The 24,872-nt window shown below is 36.6% G+C and overlaps 1 protein-coding gene across 10 annotated transcripts in view; it reads right to left on the bottom strand.

The window, feature by feature from the left end:
- myo3a (myosin IIIA) overlaps positions 1–24,872 on the bottom strand; it is a 125,060-nt gene that overhangs the window by 50,744 nt on the left and 49,444 nt on the right. For 9 of the 10 annotated variants that reach the window (XM_088642761.1, XM_088642760.1, XM_088642765.1 and 6 more), the window contains exons 4-7: positions 22,085–22,189; positions 20,202–20,301; positions 8,136–8,212; positions 5,256–5,401 (exon numbers count right to left, since the gene is read on the bottom strand). In XM_088642761.1, the coding sequence (XP_088498887.1) occupies positions 5,256–5,401; positions 8,136–8,212; positions 20,202–20,301; positions 22,085–22,189 (428 nt within the window). Of the gene's footprint in view, positions 1–5,255; positions 5,402–6,953; positions 7,063–8,135; positions 8,213–20,201; positions 20,302–22,084; positions 22,190–24,872 lie in introns of those variants that run through there. The other variant, XM_088642764.1, reaches the window with a different exon arrangement.

The raw sequence follows: 24,872 nt of genomic DNA, 5'->3' as shown, positions 1-24,872 counted from the left end.
CATGTTTCCTGTTCTCTCTCCTAAATCGGTCCCCATGTCCTTTCACTACTGAGTCAAAAATAGCCCACTGATGTGGTTCCATTTATACCCCTTAGCACTTATATATTTAGACCAAAGCTCTTCCCAATCCCCTTTGTTGTAGACTGAATAGATTAACGACCTATAACCAGTGTGTTTAATCCACCCCCAGACCAGGACTCAGGGTAAAGCTTTATTTTTAGGAATCACCATGCAAGCCATGTGTTACTTTTTCAGAGGTGGTGTATCAGTTCTTAAATGATGGACAGCACCCTTATAAAGGTTAGCTGGGTACGTATTACATTTCTTTCTTAATGTATACAATCCAAGTTGCCCGCTTAGTTGATAAAAAAAAAAACAGTTGGCGGTAAAGCCATGAGTTACAGGGCCCCTAGCTTATGTCTCCCACCCCATGTTCGGGATGCCAAGTCAAGCTCAGTTTTCAAATCCTGACTGAAAACCTATTACTTCAGCCTAGCCTACTCACACCTTACATCATAGCCTGCTGCAACCATGGCTGCTGGTGCTGCTGTGCATGCCATTGTGTGTCTCTGTGTTGGCCCACCAGGAGATACATCTGTTCTGACCAAACTATCCTATTCTCCTGCCCACATGTCCAGATGGCACCCAGGCTGGGCACCATCTGAGTTGGATGCTGCATCACTGCCATGGATCCAAGAGGGACGTCGTGGATATAGCTATTGTTTAGGAGGATTATGCCGGTCAACAGAGATCTGCATGGAGTACCGACACACAGAAGACATGATGGATGGATTAAAACCTTTATTCATTTTTTTTCCTTTTTTTATTGTATAATGTTAGCATGCCCAAAGGGGTTGGGCAGCCAGTTGACCTTGGACCCCTAGAGGTTTTTTTTCTCCTTACTAAGGAGTTTTTGGTTTCTCTCCTCCGTTGTCTTCTGGTCTTTTCTGTTCTGTATTCACAACATGTATGGTCACTTGCTTTCTTAAGCGCCTTTGGACAACCTTGTTGTGAAAGGTGCTTTATAAAAATAAATTGAATTGAACTGTTGTGTTTCAAGAAGTAAAGACTCAAAGAATGTCAGAGCTGAAGTAATTAAACAGATCAGATCAGTAGTAGGGTACAAAATAACACTTAAGTCTCTGAATATTTCTGTAAACACAGATTACTCAATCCTCTCAAATAAAACGCACTAACTATCAGTTAGTTTAGTGTATAAAATATATATCTAATAGTATATAGTACATTGCAAGATATTTTACTTTAATAAACATTTTGCCTGTTTTCCAAGCCACTTTTTTGAGAATGGCAAAAATCCTACTGAAACAGGATGCTGGTTTCCTTTATCAGAATAAATTTTAATTTCTATAATTATATAGGGGATTCACAATAATTTTTTCAGTACTGTAGCTCTGATCCAACTCAACAACAACTGCAAAAAACACACACAATTTGGATTCAAACTAAAAATTGTGATTCTAAATGTTATATATACAGGCATCTGTCTGCAAAAGTATAGCCTGATATTTGAGTCATTGGATACAGATAGTGTACAATTACCCAACACATTGCGAATCTCCTGAAGGGCTTTTTATGCAAGTGGTCAATTAAAAGGTATCATAGTGTTTAAATAAGACCGAGTAATGCGAAAGTAAAAAGGGCAATAGTTCTCATAGTTCTTCCATGGCTTTACCAATCACTGGTCATGAATCTCATACCTTATGAATGATATCTGCACAATCCCCACTTAGCCCATAAACTGTAAATCATACAGTGTTTCTATGTTAATACAGGTACATTAAGCCACAGTTTTGACCAGTTCTGAGGGTTTGGCTGATTCAGTGCTTGAAGTGGTTGTTGATTTCAACTTAATATGGTTAGTAGAGTGCTTGCTTCATTGTAAATTTATCATCTTGCCTTACGAGTCAAGATTATATTTACATTATAGCATGTATGGGCATGTATGAAGAGGAAAATTGTGCTCCAAGTGTTAGGGTTACAAAAACACAATACTGTGAGCTCTATTAATATTATGGTCCTGATGGAAACGCTTAAATTTAGAGAGTGTGAGATCCAGATTGACTGTACTTTAGGTTAAAAATTTAACTTCACAGTAATTGTCCTCTTTTTGTCTGGGCTCATACTGAATACTGCATATCTCTCAGACAAGACTTCAACAAAAAATTTCAACTTACTTTGTTGAATCTTTAAAATTAGTAGAAAACTATCCCTAACCCTAACTCCATCTTCCACCCTTTCGAAGTTACCCAATTGTACAAATTGATTTATAAACGCTTATTACTCAAGATAGGGTTGCAATGGAACTGAATTGTCACCTTAAAATGTTTAGTACCAGGTTTGCTTTATTGCACATTTATCATCTTGACCTACCAGTCAATTTTGTATTTAGATTAAACCACGTTTTGTAATAGTATGAAGAGGAGGGCTGTGCACTGGGTGAAGAAAGGGTTAGGGTTATAAAAAATTAAAGGTCCGATTGACTTTATTTTCATCTTTAACTTCAGTGTAATTTGTATCTCCGATATTCACTGACCTCATACTGGATTTATACCTAAAACCAGACTTTTTAAATTCAATGGAGGATAAAAAACACTTAATCCATAAACTTATTCTATATTAAATCATTCATATTACTTTGTTGGATCTCTCTGGTAGGAAACTAACTCTAACCCTACAGTAGCTCCACCCTAAAACTGTCCCAAGTCCAAATTATTTTACAGTCATTGGCTTACATACTGTAAATAGGTGGAACCTATAGTCCATGTTTTCCTTCTACTGTTGAGAGGGAACAAAAATACGTTTTCAGCAATAACTTTCCTACCTGTAGTCTATTATTTGTACAGAAAACCTCAACAAAATTCTTGGTTAAATAAAAACACCACTCTTTCTATAAATGTGGCCCAGAATGAATCATCAATATAACATTGTTTGATCTAACCTTTTCTCTGCCCTAAAACTTCCTCATGTCCAAAGGGCTCTAAACCTTTAATTTCCCTTTGTTGTGCAGTACAACTGAGTTGATTATTCAAAATACGATTGCACAAGACCTAATATGCCAACTTCGTATGATTTGGACATGAGGAAGCTTTAGATCAGAGATAAGGTTAGACCAAACAATGTAATGTCGATGATTCATTCTGGGCAACATTTATAGAAAGAGCGGTGTTTTTATTTAACCAAGATGTGTGTCTCATGGAGAGCAAGCTGGGGTATGTGAAAAGACAAATTCCTAATGCAAGAAGTTGTACAGTATATGGCCAATAAAGTGATCTTATCTTTGTACAGTGCTTAAACCACTGCAAATATATCACTTTTTCTTTGCCTTGGGAGTCCAGCACACAACACAAAAGAACAGTTGTGCTCCTTTTTTCTAGACAGTAGCCTTTAGAATATTCAAATGCAGAATCTATTCCACCTTGGTTATTTCCTACAGGCATAGCTCAATGTTCTTATTGCACATAATATGCACACCTATTCAAAATTCACAGCTTTTACAAGCCTTGTATTGTTGGTGTGGAATCATTCCAACTGATACTTCCTTTAGCTTATATTGTTCGTGTTCTGAAAACAAGCATCCATGTGAACAACATGTTATGGTAATGATACCTTTAAATCCCCGTGCTGTCTATTCAAGTCAAATCTCTTTTGATCTTCTGGAGTACTTTCAAAACGTTAAAACAACAAATTAATTCACTGACTAACAAACACAGAAGGGACTATGCTAGGACTCCTTGTACCAATAAAAATTAAACGAGAAGAGCAATTCAAACAAGTGTTTACAAGGCTTATTGTAGGGGAGTCGTGAATGCTGTATGAATGCAACCTGATGAATCCCCTTAACTGAAGCCCCCAAGCAGCACTGTAGAACAGCAACAATGGTTTGTGACCCAATTAGAAAGAATTGGCTCAGGCTTCAAACACTCATAATTGATACTGTTGTGCTGTACAGAATCCAAATATGAATGGATAATGCTTTAGCTTCTGAAACAGCCTGAAAAACAGATGTATTTTTATGGAGATGGTTCAGAATAATAAGAGATGGAACAGTTATCTAACAGATTCTGTATAAACACTAAGCTGTACTAAGACAAACAAAACCATTAAGAGCCAGAATGTTTTCTGTTTTTTTTAGAAAATGGGAGCACATTTCTAAGTGGTACTGTAGGGATTTTCAGTTATGAATGTTTTGTGGGTTATATTTTAAAGAAATGTTAATACAAATATTTCTTAATCTGGATTTCTCTAGTATCAGGAAAATAGGAAAGTCTTTACCAAAAAGTCTTTACAAAAATGTCAGGTATCTTTACAACAGCAAAGGCTGTACAGATATCTTGGTTCTATTTAAAAAAATATTTAAACAGGGCAGCACATAGGACAATAAGGGTAAGTTAATGTTCGTGCCTAATTTTTTAGACATTTCTTACCATTCTTTTAATCTTATTACAATCTTTTCTAAAAGAAAAAAGAAAATAGAAATAAAAATGTTTTTTGACTTTGTATAAAATGTTTCTGATAATGAATAAAGTTTGCAAAAGTTTTAAACTGCTATATTTTAACTACATGAGATTCACACATCATCAATTAGTGGCTTAACAGCTCACTAATTCTTTTTAAAGACCATTGCAACAGTTTAGTTGGAATAGGAGATGTATATTTTAATTGCCTTCAATTGTGGCTGCAATAGTGAATTTTCTTTTTCCTTCACAGACATTATAATAATTATACAGCATGTCAGAATAATAGGAAAGGTATTCACTTTTAAATACTTAAAGCTCTTCAGTGACTGTAGCGTACTGTTGTCTTTTCAAATTTGAACTGCATTGGAGACAAATTTAAGGAAACAGAAAATAATTTCAGACATCCCAAAAATAGCATTTACATTTTGTTGAAAGCTGAAATAGTTACATTACCGGTGGCCAAGTGCAGAGCATTCCAGACCTGTGCAGTGTGCTCTGTTAGAGTACAAGTCACAACTACAGTACAAGTAGAAAGTATCACAAATTGGGTGTGACTTTAAAGACTTTAAAGACTTTAAAACTAGAAAGAAGGAAGGAATCTTGACTCAACTCGTGGTTTTTTTCCCACTTGGGATGCTGGCTGGGGGTTTCAGCAGCAGAATGAGTCAGGGAAAAAGAAAAGCTCAGCAGCTTCCACAGAAGTTCCCCTTACTGGAAAGAATTTAAGTCGTTGAATGAAGTATGCGAAATACTCTTTGATAACTTGATTCACATTACCTTGGTATTTTAAAGAGAGCTCTCATAGGGTGAAGGTCAGCAAGCGGGGGGTCCCCGTCTCCCAGCTCGATTGCCGTGATGCCAAGGGACCACACATCACAGCGAGCATCATAGGTAGAGTCTAACTGCTGCTCACATGCAATGACCTGGAGAGAAGGCAGAGGAGAGAGACTCCTTAATAAGCCCTGCCAGCATCATTCCACTGGTCTGAACTCCCTGAAGGGGTGTGCTGCCAACAGGCTTGTTTGAGCCGGCTGAAGGACTGTTCCAACAAGGCTCAGAAAAGAGCTGTCTGCTGAAGTTAAGGTGAAAGAGAGGGCGGGCCTCTCTTTAACCTTAACTTTTTAAGAGGTGCAACACTGGCAACAATGGAACTGCACATTCAGGACAAAACAAATGATGTAAAGCTATGCGTTTTCAGCGACGTGTAAAGCCTCACAATGATTCTTCAACAACACCCAAAACCAGATCGCTAGATGGGTAATCTAACCCCATGCTCATTGTGGCACTGTCATCTGCTTTGTCACTACATTACAAAATTCACTTGTCATTCTCACAGATGCAGTATGTACTGGAAACTACGTGCTCCAAAATCAAAGACTAAAATCCAGATTTGTTAAAGGAAAAGGTCAAAGTAGTCCTTTGTGGTTGGATCTCTTGCAAGATCGCATTTGACATTCTGAGTCTTTAAGTGCCGTGCATTATATGTTTCAATCACAGGTAATTACCGTATCACTAAACCACTACTTATAATATAATATATACTTTGTATAAAAACGATGCAAGATATCACACCCGATGAAGGCTCCACAGCCGAAACGTTGTTTCTTTTCTTCTCTTTTCAGCACGGAATAAACCTTTACTTGTTCCTTAACAATGCAAAATGTAGATCATTAATAAACAAATGCGGTTCAAACTTATAGATTTATAACACCAGTTTAAAATCTTTAACCTGAAAATAGTCAATTCTATTAATATAAATGCGTTTCATCCCTGAAACTATAATATGTACTACTGTATATTCTGGCTATCTAGTGGCCATCATAGTGAAAAGTAGACTAGTTAGAATGCCATTGTGTTTTTTTCTTATTCAGAAGATGGCAAAAGGTGAAAAATAGCTTTTTCAAGTATCTAAGAGTACGCTTTTATGTAGCAACAAACTGACGTCTTTAAGTAGTGAAATCCACGAGAAAATTCACCACTTACAAATACAGATGAATCCCTGAAATATAGTTGCATAGTGATTCTTCAGAAGTACATAGAGTAAGTACTGTATTTACTTACTACTCTACATTGTTGCTAAATTAAAAAAAAAATGTTACCAACTTCCAAAAGCTTTCTAATAAAGGTATGGTTAATTGTGTAGCTGTTAACATATTAGGAAACTGTTCATAATATTTAGCTGCTTACATAATAGTTTGTGTAATATACTTGTATAAAAATAACAATGGTTGACAGCTTGTTAGCAGTTAGAATAGTAATAATCTTGTATTTTTACATATAAAGAAAGATACAGTCAATAAACATTTTGACAGCCAATAAACAGTAAACAGCCACAATAAATATGCAGTTATTAAACTTCAGCTCCATCTGAATCTTGCTAGGTCAGCAACACTGAAACAAATCTATGGTATGTCACCTTAAATCTACTGTGAAGTTAAACAAACCTAAACAAACAAACAAAAAATTTAGAATTACTTTGGTCCAGCAAAGCTCCTCTTCTGAAATTCTTTCAGGATAAAGGTGCAAAAATCCACCAGTTACTTGTTATGCTCGTACTGTTCAGTTTGTAGGTTTGTGTGTTTACACAGCTCAGCCTCCAATAACATTATGGGAAATTCCTGAATCTCACACGCGGCACGTAAACCATCATCAAGATCCTACTGTTCTTTCTGTGCATTCTTTGCTATGAAACACCTGTCGCAGTGTTTTGCTTTCTACTTAGTTTCTGACACATTATATCATACCCAGCTCCTCTCACTCTTGATTTTAATAAACAAAGTGTTTATGTAAACATATTCTCTGGTGACCTACAGGCGAAATCCTGCTTGATATATCTACTTACTGTAAAAACATCACCCAAGTTAAATATCAAAAAGGAATTTCTCTGCTTTTACAACAAATTAAAGTTTACATAAAACACATTCTTTCAGTGCTATAGCCAAAACCAAAAGCTACACAAAAGTTTAAAATCAGCAAACGGAATTTACCCTAACAAGCCTACAAGCTATAACTTAAATACAGTACTTAATACCACAGGGTCGTTCTATGAATTACACATAAAAAATTGGAAGAGTGCATCACAGTTTCTTGTTAACTTTGAGTGCTTAATGAAAAAAGCATTAGACACGCACTGTATGTCTTGTCTAATGATTCTAAAGTCTGTTATATTACCAACCCTCTTTACTCTAAAAGGGAAAAAAGAATTTTCAAAACATATACATATGTAACTGTGGCAATCATTCTAATATACAGTAGTAACCAAGTTAGCTAATCAAGTTCTAAGTTCTACTAGCACTTAAGTTTAAATGTACAATTACAATCTCACAGCTGACAACATCCTGCTCTTAAGAGCCCACAACATGCAAGCACTGACCACATATTTCATGTACAAATCTGCCACAACAAGTCCATCTTATCTGGAGCCTTATTACACAACAAAAATCCACACTTCTGTTAATAAGTGTATTTATTCCACCACAGTAAGCATGTAACACTTACTCTAATCTTCAGCCATGAAAGTGACCACATATTAGAGCTGCAACACAAGCAGAAACACGGAGGAACTTCCGGGCCTTGCCCCCAGCAAGCAGTTTCTAAGGAAAACAACTTTCTGACTCAACAAGTTAAACACTGAGCCTGATACAAACTGATACTTACCTCTGGTGCCATCCAAAAAGGAGTCCCCACTGAGGTGTTTCTACGGAGTCGGGTGTTTGTCAGCTGGGCAGAAACACCTGAACAATGCAAAAAAGCCATCTTTTCAGTTTGATAGATGTTCATGAAACACATCACATATAACAGAAATATCTGATACATTAAAAGGCAGCATTTAATGTCTTTGGACAGTCAAGATCTTTAAATGAGTAGTTTTAACCAGCTGTTTATTGTTATGTTTAGCTGAGTGGCCAATGCATCCCAGGGTGATGCAGCTACAGTAGCTCTCATGCTATGGTGGTTTTGTGGGTTTGTTTTTTATATTTTGTTTTTGAAACAAATATGAGACTCTGACATAATGTATATTCTCCCATTTGTAAATACCTTATGAAAGTACAAGAGCACACACCCAGGTTATGTAGTTAGGAGAAGTTCCATGTTTTTCTTGAAATATGCTGACTTTGCAATGCATTGTGGTTATTGTAGTTGTACATCCCTTCCCAGGTAATTGGAATTTAAAGCCCGATGTAAATAGTGAAAATAAGAAGCCATACAGTAGGTGTTCTCTGCTTACCATTCATAATATTGAACTGCACCTAGCAAATATTGTTACTGGAACATATATTAATAAATTCATATTTCAAAGTCAATTGATTGATTGATTGTCTTTAAAATATTAAAGTAGTAGTAAAGTAAACATACAGTATGTCCATCAGGAAGAAAGTGGAGCACCTGCTGAAAACACATACGGTATCAACACAAGAAGACCTTGCAAACTCCATCCAGAAGGCAAGGAACTGTACAGTATCTGTCAATGATTCTAAAACCCTTCTTTGTGAAATTAAATTACTGCCATATAAATGAGAATTAGTATTTTCTATCTCAAAACAATACACTGTATTTTATACAGGATTTAATCCATACAGGATACATCTTCATAATACTAATGAAGACCAAAAATGAAGTATTTTCTGTTCTGCATAACACCTTCCTCTCCTATTGAACCTACTCTGACAAAACTCATGCATATGGTAAAACCGACTCTGATCAACCTCAGATGAAAATAAAAATTAGGAACTGAAAATGACAAGCTAAAATACCGGCTCTTAAAATGCAGCTAAGGGGTAATCCTAATTTAGGCCCACTAAATAAAGCAAGTGAATCACCACAAGACAGAAACATCTTTTAAATTACAACTAAATATTTAAAACGTGAATTTTCTGGTATGAAAAATTTGACCTGAAACTTGGAACTTGTTAGTTGGTTTGTATTTTTCTGGAAGAGAAGTCAATTACAAAACTTAAAAACATTCCTTTTTTTATGCTTTGCTTTAAGTGTTTGAAAACCCCAAATTAATCTGAAATCCCAAAGAGATACAGAACATGCAACAGTGTATAACACAGGGCATTGATATGAGTTATGTGATGTGCATTTATTAACCACAACAGGGTGACGTGGGGTTTCAGATCTGAGAGTTAAACAAAGTGTGCAATTAGAAGATACCACATCTTTGCTGAGATTTTTTTTGTGAGCAGTCATTAACTACAATAATTTAATTCTGAGTTCCAACCAGTCAGGGAAATGGTACAACTATGGCTCAAAACCACTGTGATTTTTCTGAAACTCCCCACTTAAACAAAGTATATTTCAGCCCTGCCCACAACAAAACAAAACAGGGAGACAAATCAAATGATGCTATTTTGCACATGTAAATAGAGCACTCTTTTGAATGACAAATTGTTACTTATACTAAGGAGGTCCAACTGAGCACATCAAAGCGTTTGCATGGATGGCCTGAGAGTCACTTCTTGGAACAGGGTTAAAATGGAGCAACCTGATTTATGTGTTATACAAATGATCATACAAATGCTTAAAGGTCTATCATTTACAGTATATTTAAAATAACAATAATAAGAAGAATCAATCACATTTGCATGGCTTTTTTTAACCACAATGAAACCCAAGTGAAGTACTGTAGCACTATTTTCAGTGCCAGTCATTGGATACCAGCAGCCCTCCCTGCACAGGAGATGAGTAAAGAAGTCAAGCGGGGTCTTCAGATTGGCCAGGTTGTCAAAGCCTTGTGAGTAATTTAACTAGGACTATTATCCATACTCTTTCAAACACGACACAAGGTTTTCTGTGACTAAGAAATCAGGACCTCAGGTTTTATATCTCATCCAAACGCCGCAGTATACAGCCACAGTCTCCCGTCTCAGGATTGACCAGACACTATCTGGCTTAGCTTCTGACATTTAATGAGAACAGACTTCCAAGCAGTAGCACTGCAATCAATACACTGGACATATCATGGCTTTACGTCCAAGATGTACGTACTGTAGCTTTCACATCTCAAGTTTATATACAGTATAGAAACAAGAAATATGATCGTTACTTAAATGCGGCTGAAGACAAAATGATGTAAATAAATTAGTGCTGCCTATAGAAAAGGCATGAATGAAAGTAAAATCATCAGAAGAGCCTCTACTGTCATTGTATTGCAAACATTCTGATGAAACTACGTTCTATTGTTACTTATTTCAGCTTCACATACTGTACAGTACCAAATTAAGTCCTGGAATGCTCCAGTCCTGCAGGTTTTATGTTTTTAAAAGTGGCAGAACCTGGAGAGCTGAGTCTGTTAACCTGCCCCAATTCAGGCAATAATTAATTTGATTAAATTGATAGCTCATTAAGTGTTATGCTGGAAAAAAAAAACTTGAAAGGCTACCCCTCTGCAGGACTGGGCTTGGAAACCCCTGTTCTAGTTATTTTGTCTCAGAATTTATTAATTTTCTTGTTGTCCACAGATTAGTGGTCTCATCTCTCTCTCTCTGAGCATGCTGTATGCATTTTGGTTACGATTGTTTGTTTCACTCTTCAAAAGTGAAAACAGCTGTAAGCACTCAAGCATTTTATACACTGAATGTTAATGTGAAGGAAGAACAACATTAGGGACGTTCTTGTTGGTTCCCTGGCCTTGAGCTCATTGAAATGTTATAGGATGCACTTTCAGTTTTTATATTACCGGACTACTTTTAATTATGCAAAAAAAGTATTGTAGGTGCCTGTCCTTCACTGTTTTCACCAAATTCAACAAAAAGACTCAAAGAAACCAGGATAGAGACAGAATACCAAAAGGCAAGATACAGTATCCTTTTAAAGAGAACACAACAGTTAAGTTTTTTTAAATTATTTCATCTTGTTGATGAAATTATTGGAATTATTTGGAGTGTAGCTTCCATAAACAAGGTTGGCTTATACAGTAGATGCTCAAGACATTTGTGAAAACACTGGGCCTTTTTTAAGTCTCGTGGTATAGTAACACTTCTTACATTACAGCCACACCTTTTATTTTGTTGTTCATGGAAAATTACATGGAGAAGCTGCATTGGTCATTTGAACATCCTGATTTGAATCCAAGCTAATGACCATGGAAAGCAGCAAAGTTCTGTGTGGGGACAAACTAGACTGTATTTGCAAACGTTCTCAGGTAACCAGTCCTTTTGGTTACATGACAAGCATTTAATGCAGTCAAATGGCACTTAGATAAAAAGTTGACATTATTTTGCTTATAATTGCTTTCTCAGGATCTTAGCACATTTATTGTACCGCAGTTGATCAATTGTGGCCCTTGGAGTTGAGTGTAGCTCATTGACTTTCCTTTATGCCCAGCAAGACACAGATAGAATAAATGATTTTATCTCTGTTTAAATAGTTTCAAAAGAAAAGCATACGCATTTGCTACAAGGCAGTCCCCCTCCCCCCCACACACACATGTGTGTGTATCATACGATTCACCTGGTACTGTATGTGAATGCCAATGAGTTGCATGGAAGGGTTAATCATTACAAAATACTTACAGTACATATCCACCATTAGTACAATAAAGCACATATCAGCACGGCTGACATTCTTCTTAATGGACAAATTTCTCAGAAGATAACTTAGGTGGATGACGGATCCAGTATTGGGCTGTTCAATATTTCACTATTCATTAAATCCATCCATTTATTTTCTAACCGTTTCTTCCCATTCAGAGTCATGGGGGAGCCAGAGCCTATCCTGGCAAGCAAGGGGCGCAGGGCAGGGTACACCCTAGAACGGACACCAGTCCATCACAGGGCAGGGAACACCCTGGACCGGACACCAGTCCATCAGAGGGCAGAGAGACAGACCAAGCACAGACACACACACTCAAACCAGGATCAATTTCCCCAGAAGCTAATTAAAACACCAACATGTCTTCGGTCTGAGTGAGGAAACTGGAGCTAATGGAGGAAACTCACACAAACACAGGGAGAACATAAAAAATCCACGCGGATAGCACCCCAGGAATTGAACCCAGGGCTTCAGTGCTCTGAGACAAACCATTTATTCAATAAATCTTAATATACACAGGAACAAACAGCATAAGGTTAATTCTATACTGAAAATTTTAAAGCAAAAAAAAAGCAGTGTTTCAACCTTTTCAGTGCTATCTTATCCAGGTGTGAGGAAGAAAGATGAAGGGAGTAGAAATTCAAAGCAAAGTGTAATTGTAGCCTGGAGAGGTGAAGTGGGGAAATTTTTGGCCTGGAGAGATTTCTGGTCTTCAGTGCTCTGACCTTGCCCCTGAAATGGTTAGCCAGTCTTCTTCCTGTAATCCTGGACATGATTATACTGTCCTTTCAGTGAACCCATACTTCAATTTCAGAAGGACATCAGAAGCTCAATTGATCCTTAAATGAGGATCACACCAGCTACCATCTTTCAGTGAGCAAAGGATTTCTTTTTAAACTATTCACAGATATCAGTGTCTCACTTTTTACTTCAAATTTGTCTCCCTGGCAATTACTTTGTACAAACCTTCTCACAGGTCAATCCTTGTCGTCCTTTCTCCAGGTAGGGGCCGGTTAGCATGTTTCTAAATGTGATATTTTCTTAATTTTCTTTTTGTTATTGTGCACATTCCTTCGCGAATACTGAGTACTTCACCCTAAGTACCATCAAGCCCCATTCTAACAATGCTAGAGCTCTGTCTTCCAAATGCCAGTCATACAGTACCATCAACTATCCCTTACCTTTTTATATTTTCTGCTTAACTGATATTTGCACTCATTATTAATTGCATTAGCATAATATTGAGTGCGGGTATTTCCTTAACAGCTTTGTGAGGACACAAGAATTGTCTCGATTGGCCAGAATGATCACATGGCTTCTCTGCTGTTTTCCCCATTTACTGTACTAAATTGCCACATGACCTTCTGCACCCCTTCTCAACTGATGTTTCTTCAGTTCTGCCTCCCCACCTCATTTCTTCATGTTCTCACTCTCATCCTCTGTCTCCCATGCACCTGGAGAGGCTCCACAGCCACAACGCGGTGCTTTTTATTTTTCTTCAGAGCTGACATCTGTTTTTTTTTCCCTTTCTAGATCACCTACTAGCTTTCCACCTTAAACCTCTTAAAGGACATATTCCACTAGGATGATGCAATACAAAATAAGAGCTTACTGATTTAACTGTTAAAAGCGTATTTATTAGAAGTAGTATGTCAACACCATTTTATAACACTAAATGCAGTATACAGGCCTCTCCTTTTCCCTTTAAACAAATCTTTCAACCTTTTATTTTTTGCAAATGTACCCTTTTAGAATCCATGAGGCTGACTGTATCCCTTAAAACAATCCAATTAAAATGTATTAATTGTAAAATTAATTGTAAAAAAGCTCCTTTTCTGTTTCACCAGTCTCAAATGAGATTTGGATATTCAATGATAAAGTGTCACTGACGGTTTTGAATACATCACTCTCAGTTGATTTAATTTGCTGATTTGGTCTGGAGCAAGTGAACTTCTGGCTGCAATCACAAAAATAAATTACCATAAGCACTGATACGAACTTATAAAAATAACCCACAAGTTTTATCATTTCTAAACTCTGTTACAAACTGTATTACATGTAAATACATATTTGGTAAGTGCCCTGTATCAATATTAATTCCTTGTGTTTAAATAGCACTTCATTCCAAAGAAGCCAGATCAAGTTGCATATGCAGTAGAAAGGGACTACTTTCATCTACAGTAGCTGTGAAGTGCAGCACCCTTCAGGGTGACCCTCCACAGTCACTGGGTATCAGCAGGCCCGCTACACAGCAGATCAAGTGAAGAAGTGAGAACTTGCTTCACCTACTGGATTAAGGGGCAATTTCAAATAAGGCTGTTCAAGACAAAAGTTTAAATCTGGGATTTGGTCAGAAAATAGCTGATGTATTTAACAAATATTTTATTCAGATGTCCACTAAGAATACAACAGCATACCTCAGGCAGTGGAAGTTTTGTATCAAACAGTGTGAGCATGTGAGAAGCAGAAGTGATTCAGGCACTAGAAGCGCTGAAGATTAATACATACCTAGGGCCTGATGGTATCCTACTAATTACCATTAAAAGAAAAAAGAGACCTCATTTACACAACTTTCCAAATTTTAAATTGAGTTGTAGAAAAGATGTTAACTTAGCAGTCTCAGCAGTCCAGAAAAGATATGTTTAGGAACTTAAAGGGATGTTCTGCACTGGCGGACTGAAGGAAATGAACCTTTTTTCAGGTTTGAAGAGACTACAGGGGACCCGATTCAAGAATTCAGAATCCTCAAAGATATTTACAGAGCCAACCCCGAGGTATTTTTCAGAATGAACAGTGAAATAAGAAGCAGAGAGCATACTGCAAGTAGAAACTACGTGGGGATACATTTAAAAAACTGAGAACAGGAGGCACTTCTTTACCCAAAGAGTTGTGGGAGTATGAAACAAACTGCCTATCCAGGTTGTTGAAAATGATGCTCTGGCTTTTTTCAAGAACTTGCTGGATGACTTCCTTGAATCAAACAGCTGCTACCTACAGTACCTAACTACTGTACCTGAATGGCCTTCTCAATGTCTGTAACCTGTCTTGTGTTCTTATGCTCTAACATTGCTTCTCATCCCAAAATTTGTCATGGTAACTTCAATCAAGAAGTCAAAATCTCGGTCAATCTCAAATCTTTAGCGTCTTATCCAAACGATGGCACTTTCTACAATACATTGTCCCTGGTCACCATAACGGGACATTGGTTTGTGCTCCTTTCTGGCACACCATCACATACTGTACAGAAGCATATTTTTTTTCCAATAGACATCTCCCATTCCTGTATGGACCAAACGCAACTAAGCCTTGCTTAGATTCCAAGATCAGTTTAGATCGGTAACTCTGTTGTCACTAGCTTAAAACAGTGTCAGGTCATGTGAGCTCACACATAAATTCAAATTTGAAAGACCACATGCAAGATTTTAATATGATTAGAATCTCCTGAATAAATGTATTTATGCCCGCAAGATACAAGTGTAGCAAGTGGTACACAGTACATGACATCTGTGTCAGTTGCCACAACATTAGATGTACTGGATGATTATTTGTGTATCCATCCATTTTCTATCCACTTTAACCACTACAGAGTCATAGAGGAGTTAGCGACTAAAGTAGCAGGCACATACATATTGCATACAGACACACAGACGCAGGCATACAGCATACAGGTGGATGCTGTACATTGGTGGTGGTGGAGGGGAGTCCCCATTATCTGCAAAGCGCTTTGAGTGGAGTGTCCAGAAAAGCGCTATATAAGTGTAAGCAATTATTATTATTATTATTATTATTATTATTATTATTATTATTATTATTATTATTATTATTATTATTATTATAGTACACAGACACACACTCCAGACAGATAACCCCAAAGGTTTGGAATTAGACTCATGGGTCCAGTGGTGTGAGGCAGCAATGCTAATCACTGCACTACCCATGCCACGTATTCATATTGGAATTGAACATTCATATTGGTCCAGCTTTGAATACCTAGATAATAGGCCAGGTTTACAGCAGAGCACAGCGGATTTTGTTACAGGAGCATTGAGCAGATTTTTTCCCCATTCCCTCTGGAGGGGATGCTGTAATCAAACATGGCACATAGTCTGCAGAGTAAAAAGTCCCAAAATGGGCAGAAGTCTGATTTTAATTAAATCTGAATTTAATTTTGATTCCATTTCTGAACTATGAACTGAAAAATAAAAAACGCCTGACTTAAAAGAAAAGCAGACACTGAACACGTTTTAATGCATCTGTGTCTAACCACCTGCTGTGATACTGGTCAACATCACACACAGGGGGATTGTGGAAAGAACCACAGCCTATTAACTGGAAGTATAAAAGGGAGAGTGGTAAGCAGATCATCAATAAAACTGGACCATGTCTGTATGTTATGTGTGTTTGTAAGTGATAAACTGTACAACATACAGCCCACAAGCAATTTGAATACTCTTATTTTATCCTTTGACAATTTTTGTCCTGACCCTCCCTGAATGACTGAATCTGGTATTTAAAAGCACTTAATAAGAGCTATTCGTTTGCTGTAGTGCTTGGATGTGTAGCACACTGAATTTTCACTAACCCCATAAAACATTTAATAAATGTAGAGATCCTTTGATATAATAGTTCCATGAATAATATACCAGTTTCACCTGAACAGTACCCATTTAAGCCATTAGGAATATGTTTAATTGTGCTGAGTGATCGGCAGCCTATTTTGGGAAATATCTTTATGTGCAGCATACATTCTCGATTCTCCAAAGAAACAGTGATCAGAAAAGATTATGGAAATTTGCTGGCAACATAATTTCAAGGCTGGCACACTGCACTCCCAACTATTCACCATACAGCAGATAACTTCTTCTGCCCCCTTCCTTTCCACTACATTAGCTGCAAGCCTGGCCTGGGAGCAATGTTGAATAATTATCAAAATGATAACTCTGTCAGTTAGAATATTCATGAATACATTGAAAAAGCCCCTTCCCCCCTTAACCAGAATTTATTTTTCTGTGATGAGTCACTGCGGGGGGTTTTATCAATCCAGCTGCCCAGCCAAGCGTGCGCTCAGTACAAAACGTTTTGCTTCACGCTTCAGATTATCGCTGTGTGACACTATACTTGCAAGGAATGCTGGGCACGTGCCCTACATCCTCAAATCCAGAGAACCTTAGCACATCTCATAGTGTGGCATTCAGTTTTCTGCAGCAGAGCCATGTGTGAACTCATTTTTAGTGAACAAATGTAAAAAAAAATGCCATTCCTTTTAGCAAGCTTTAATCTTTTTTTAAGTGACTTTACCTTTGCCTTTTGTACAAAATGTTGTTACGTGTATTGTATTTGTCTGTGTTAAGACTGCATCTGTGACCGGACTGTTAATTTTTCCCGTTTTGAAAACAAACATTTGCGTAGTTTGTTAAAAAGGAGCCATTTTTCCTGAGCATAGGAACTTAGTCTTTCAGGTCTTCCTGTGGTACATTTCAAAGGGTAATATAATAGCATGTAGTAAAATGCAATCATTTCTCTATTAAATAATTTTCCAGTGTTACTTCAGGGTTGCAAATCAAAAGAATGTGACATTTTGAAAGGTCCATTACCTAGTAGGAGATACTGTAATCTCGAACTTCACCCACTGAAAAGGATGTAAATTTAAAGTGACATCTTCTGCACAAGTGTCTCAGGGTATTTTTAGAAGACATTCCAATAGGGTGTTCAACAGCAAGACCCGTCTATATCATTTTCCCTAGAAGGAGGATTTAATGAGGCTCTTTTTTATGGCAATCAATTTACTGGTACAATTCTGTCTTTTCTAAGACTCTCATACTGGCCACTATAAATAACATACATGTCATTCCTTTTGCAACTAACATTACAAAAGAGCATTTATATACATGTGTTCTTATGAGTACTTTACCATGTTTCTTCTGGGAATGTGATAAAGGCGAAGTCATGTGTTGTTCAAGAACAATCTGTGGGCTGAATTATGCATACTGTACATTACCTTCTTGATTACCATCTGAACTGTCCCAAGGTCAAATAATTATCTTCACACGGCAGAAAGAAAGATATTGCTAATCAAGCCGGCACTCATCCAGAAACTATTGAAACAGTTTGAAATGTTCCTACATTTTTTGTTCAAATGAGGTGAGACCATGAACACCTGGCATCTCACTTAATGAATTTGTTTTGTCAACTCTGTAAATTTGAACAGCAGTTATTAATGTGAATTCCTTACTCACAATGGACACACATTGTATACTCTGTTATTTGCCTCCTTATAAATAACTGCTGTATTATCTCAATTGTCTGCACACAGAAAAATACCACACTTACGTTTAACCTAACAAAATTAAGAAAACAGCACTAGTGTTTTGTTCACATTTACATTTTAATTGAAGGCTCATGGTTGGGAATGTGTCAATTTAAATTTGTGCTTTTAAAGTCATTTGAAGACAGAGAAGAATTTAGCCACAACGTCGGGAAAAACATAAATTAATCATCTGTATCTTAAAAAATGAACATTGTATGAAACACTCCAAAGAGTGTTATAAAGTTTAGGAAGTGGAATAAGTGAGAATGCTGAAGTAAAGGGCAACAAAACATAATATTGGGGAGAAAACCTCTCGACATGAATATTGCACAGTGATTGCACAGAATATATATTGAATAGCAAAAATATTGCAGTACTTCATTTTTATAATAAATGGTATCCTTGTGATACATCATAATAAACAGGCATGAGTTTGCAGCACGAGGTTATCAAATACTACATACTTACAGTATGTGAAATGGGAGTTGAACAATAAAGTGTATTTCACTGTGTAAAACAGTATGTGTTGTTTCTCTTAAAGTTGGTTATATTTATTGCTGTGCTGTTAGGGCTAATTTGAAAAATTCAATGTTTATTTAAAAGGTTATTAAAGGGAATTAATAAATTAAATGCAAATAAGTACTTCCAGTATAAGTAATTATCTCACTTTTATGTGCTACTGTATGCATCTTTGTTCTTTGTATACTAGAATAGTTTTGTTGTATTTGAATGCTAACGTTTGCATAGTGAAGTCTCTGTACAAAGCACCATGTAAATTGTCTCTCAAACACCTGCAGAATTTGATTGACCTTGTGACGCAAGATGAAACTAGACGTGGTGCCCAGAGCACTAAACCCATCACCACATACTTCCAAAACACCATGGACAACAAAATCAACAATAACAGCACAGTTCATCCGTCTTTGTTTTGTTTGCTCTGTAAGTTAAAACAAGGTTTGTATCACTCGTTGCTTCGTCCGACCCATTTCTAAAGATAAAGCAAATTCCTGCAATTGAATTCATGTAATGTGAGCAAACAAGATTCTTTTGCTGCCCCCTCATCCCGTTTTATGTACTGAACTTTAGTCTGGGAACAAGATTGTTTTCATAAGTATGATTTTCAAGAGGTTTCCTCAGGTATTGATTAGCGTGTGCTGACAATTTTTTAGGTAGTGATAGCTGTACATGACTTAGTAACAGCACTGTGTTTCCAGCCCATACGGTATGAAGGTAAATAAATACATTTGATGGGGATGAGCAAAAAAACAACATCTTTCATTCCATCATTCCTTCTACTTTAGCTTTTACTTTAACAGCTGTCTCCACTACAGGATCGCAGGGCAGCCGAAGGCTATCCCAGCAAGCAACGGGCGCAAGGCAGTACACATCCTGTACACACATAGATAAACACGCACAGACTAACACCAGGGCCAATTTTACCCAAAGCCAGTCAACCTACGAGTATGTTTTTGAACCGTGGGGTACCCACAGTAAACACAGAAGAGCACAGGGAGAACATATTAACTCCAAGCAGACAGCATCCCAAGAATTGAACCCGCACTGTGGGCCACTGTGCCACCCAAATTCTGTCATTGTGTCTGCTAAACAATATGCATTCATAATGCCGTGAGGCTGTTCAGATTATTTTCTGCAGGTATCTACAGTTAGAATAAGAAAGGACTTCTGACGTTTTGTAAAAAAAAAGATTTAAACATGGTTTTTAATTTCAGCTGAAGCAATGTTCTCTCTGTCTGCATTACCTACCACTGCCTTTCCCCATTAATGCATTTGGCAGTTTAAAAAAATGTATGCAATTAACAGTGAAAGGTGCTTGACAGTAATGGCTTTGACCTATCAGCTGCATGTTAATAACCACATACCGAAATCCACAAGCTTAATTCCCCCCTCTGTCGTGAGCAGGATGTTGTTTCCCTTGACGTCACGATGGATAGTCTTGTTCCTGTGTAAGTGCTGAAGGCCCTGGAGGATGGGAAAGACGTCCTGTCAACACATTTTAGTCAAATGTTACCCAGGATGCTGTTTTTCTTGTGGTACTGAAAGAAGACACCTTAAGGATGGAAGAAAGGAAAGAGTGCCAGAAGCCTTCTGCAGTCAGATTCAGAATTTTCACCTTCCCTGCATAGAGTTTGAGCCAGAATTTGAACCTCTGCTGGCAGCCCACAGAATTTTCTAGAATGTGAACTACAAGATAACTAAGAGATGTTTTCTCTTACTTTGGTGTCCAAGATTCTGTAGGTTTATTATTCACATTTATCATGTGAATCATATGAAACAAGACTCAGGGACCACATATTACTTTTTAATAAAGATTAATATTGTGGAACAGGTATGGATTCATTCATGCTTTTAAAAAATTGAAGAGCCCTGGTTCTCTCGACAGTATTGTGCAATGTGAAGCAGCAATGTGAGTGCACAGCTGGTATGTGTTTTTGGAAAAAAAATAAGTGTTTATTCTGGAGCAATATACAGCCCCAGGAAAATCTGATAATGAATTAATACTGATGCAGCCACTCAGGCAGTGCATCACAGCTCTTTGTAGTGGCAAGACGACTTCGCCACGCTGCAGTGTGACTCATTACACTGCCCAAAGAATCTTCACTGGACAAAGATCGATAGGTGGCACTTGTGGTGCATTAGCTGTTAAAACATCAGCTTCACTTAATCTGTCGTTCTATTTCTTTAAATCCATTTAATATGGAAAATTAATATGGAATCATGTACTGTAAATAAAGGGATGTTTTGGCAGCTGAAAATAAAAATATGCTTTTCAATGTCATTACCTACAGTATACTACTTTATACAAATAGCATGTTTATATAATTGGTAGCGGTAGTGTTTTCCACTTTCTTCATAAACTTTTGCATCAAACTTGGTCACATGTTGTGGTTATTTTGGAAATGTTTTGACGTCCTCGTCTTTACGACATTTTGCTGTTGTTATTGCTGTAATGGGAAATGATACATTTCACTTTTTGCCAATTACAAGGAAGCAATGAGCCTCAACAAGATCATCAAGACAGTGACCCATTCCTGGCACAGAATATGTCCTGAGGGGCTCTGGGACCATTGGTAAGGGGCTGGTAGAGAGGAGATCCTGCATGTGATGAGCAGTCTTCTAAGTCCATCTTTAAATTGCATGAGAGGAATAACTTAGAACATCATGTGTCACAAAAAATATTGTGTCTTTAGACAGAGGCTCACTGACAGACGTCTGTTCAAGGGTAGTTTATTTTGTTTATATGCTAAGAACAGTCATGTTACATTTGAATTGAAAGCTACAGATTGGCTTGAGTAGACATTTATAAGAGAATCTGAGATAACAGTAACAATAGTTCAATATTAATATCACAGTTTATTTACCTGATTTATAAAACAATCTATACCTTTTGCATATCTCATTTATAGAATAATAACTCTAAAAAAGACAGATGCTTATTGAGATTTTGTTTTGCTTTTGTGCCACGGGTTTGAGTTGATGTGTTTATGATATGATCTGATTATGATCATTATGATCTGCATACAGTATCTGTGTCACCTTTGGAATGACAGCTGATACCAAAAACATTTCAGGAGGTGCAAGAGATAACAGAGAAGACTCCGTAAAGATAAGAATAGAGTTTCTAAAACACAAAACTGCATGCTGGGAACTCCAACAATAAGCACTGTAAAAGATCTCTGAAAGAATGAATGGAAAGGAATCGGTCATAAAGAAGTAAAAAATTCAACCTGTTTCAAACTCTTACCATAAGTGCTTCATGCAGGATATAGGCAATGATTGGCTCATCCATTCTGTCTCCTCTCTTCAGCAAACCTTTCACAAGATCTGTTACAGATCCACCGTTGCAGAGCTAGAGCAAAAGACAAGAGGTCACTGCCATGACAGACACCACTTCGTGTCTCAACACAAACCCAAGAAGAGCACTGAGTTAAAAAACACCATTAATGGGATGAGATTACATCTTAAATATTTTTTATTCAAACGCTCAACACGAGATGATGATATCACAACAAATGTTGCTACAAATATTGTATGTTTAGCACCTATTAATGTGAAAATATTCGGGATTATGTTTATCAATCCTTAAAACCTTATCTTTCAAAAACAGATCCCGTAAAATCCGAAACATGCCTTTGCAAACCATGGATTTTCATAAGAAGGATTTATTGGGCTTTGAGGTGGCTAAGCACCTCAGTCATTAATGATGGTCTTAAAGGTCAACATCACCCTTTAATTCAAAAACAGTGATTTTTACTGTATTAACAGTTGTCTCAGTCACAAGAACAAAAACAATAATTACACCTTACATCCTTGGGCTTTATTTTTCTTCCCAACAAATTATTGTCTTGCAGCGTATGAACAGAGTTGATCATTATTCTCTAACTGATCACCAACATTCCTGATCAAGCATTTTTACTTCTTCATTAAACGTCTTTTAGAAGATACTTTTAAAGGCACTACCTTTGTATACAGTTTAAAACATATGATTAATACAGCAAATATAAAAATGTTCTTTTGCTATGCGAGAAACTGTTATGTCCTGAAGTCATTGTGTCAGTTATGGAAAAAAAAAGAAGTACAAAATGCACAAAAGTAGAAAATTTATGTAAGTGGCCATTCTTTCACATACTTTGAAAATCTCAAATCGAACTGGCACCAGTTTAAAAACAAATCTTTATTAAAATGTGTTATCCCTCACAATAGGTGAGTCATATGAATTTAAATTAATAAAACAAAACTAAAAATAATGGAGAACCTATTTTAAATATTATTATACCTATATTTTGAGAATATAATATAATTTGAGAATTCTGCTTCAAATGATTTCATGTACAAAATGACTTTGGAATTGACACTCCTTAAAATAAACAACCCATGCTGAAATGTAAATCACAAAAAATGATGTTCTCCTGGATCGCGGTAAACTGTCATGTTGTAACTGTCCTACACATTTTATAATTAAGCTGTAAACAAAACAGGAAGAGGCTAAAAATCTTGTAAATCACAGCAGTAGGTATTAACCATCACGATCTCTTAATGTGCCATATTAATATCAAAGACTTTCTAAAGCCTGTCATCAAGAACACATCAAGAATTTTATGGCCCGGAGTCATTTTATAAGCATTGCTACAACTCATGCAGAAACTCTGGTTCCGGCTGTGTTGACGTACAGAAAAGCAAACAGGAAAATCCAGGCTTAACCTCCACAAAAATACATTTTCCTCATCACTTCAGGAAATGTGTTTGATACTATACACTGGTCCTCTACAGCACGCTTTGAGCAGTGTAGGCAACTCCAAAGCCATTTCTTTTCAATGAGCTGCATTTTATCAAAAGCGGTTTAAACTGAAATCTGATATAAATGGATTATGTTAATTTCATGTTTGAAATTCTAATGAGATAACCCCATTAAATACTGTATATATTAAGAAATCTCAAAATATATTACAAACTTTTTTACTTTTTCAGTTTCTTTCAACAATAAGTTTTTTTTTAAATATAGAGAATAGTACTGTATGTTTTCCAAGACTGCTTTGAACCAAATGAGCTACATGTTCTTAAAACAAATTTAAATACATTTCTACACTAGGTCCATAATTTTGCATTGGAACCAACTCATAGATAACCTATTAACTTTTTTTGTTTTTCTTACAGTATTATAGTTTTGTACTAAATTACTTGTATACAAATCATTTTTTCCATGAAAGTGAATTGCATTAAATACTAATATAAATTATAAATACTCTCCGCTAGTAGAGGCTGCAACTGAAAAAGACTTTCAGTCACATAAAATGTGTTAATGTTGCCACAACATTTACATCTTCTTAATAATGTGAGATAGCAATTAAAAAGGTTAACAGTCCAGCTCTGGAGCCTATCCAGAGAAGAGCAACGGAATACATTGTGGAGCTTAAGGGAATGTCTTACATTGGCAGGCTGAAGGAGTGAATCTTTTTAGTCTCAAACAGACAACTGCTACAGGACTTCAAGACCCTCAAAGACACTGACACAGTCAATGCTGTAGATTTCATCAGAATGAACAGACAAACCACCAGAATGAACACAAACCAGAGGACACAAGTGGAAAATACCATGAAGAACATTTAAAACCGAGCACATGAGACACATCTTAACCCAAAGGTCTGTGGAAGTACAGTATGGAACAAGCTAACCAGCCCTGTGGTTGAAGTAAATATCTTGGCTTCTTTCAAAAAAAGGCTGGATGAGATCCTTGAATTAACTACTGAATTCTGTGTGAGGTATTGTATAACTGATAGCTATCTTCCTTCCATCTCTATATCCTCGAGGATAAATTAAATATCAATCCCCCAATCACAATAGTACTTTATTTTCCAGATATAATTTCTCCAGCTTAATATGACATGTGAACAGTGAAATACCTTAAACATACCAGAAAAATCTCTTTTGAACAAATAAATTACTAAGAATAAAACCTGTTATTTTTATTCTGATATATCTCCTCATTAAAAGACTTAAGCATTTTTTTTATTATCACAAGTTAACAACAGCTG

This window comes from Lepisosteus platostomus, chromosome 8 (assembly GCF_059453375.1).
Source record: "Lepisosteus platostomus isolate fLepPlt1 chromosome 8, fLepPlt1.hap1, whole genome shotgun sequence".
NCBI lineage: Eukaryota > Metazoa > Chordata > Actinopteri > Semionotiformes > Lepisosteidae > Lepisosteus > Lepisosteus platostomus.
Note: the sequence above shows the minus strand (reverse complement) of the source record. Positions and strands in the feature narration are given on the sequence as shown.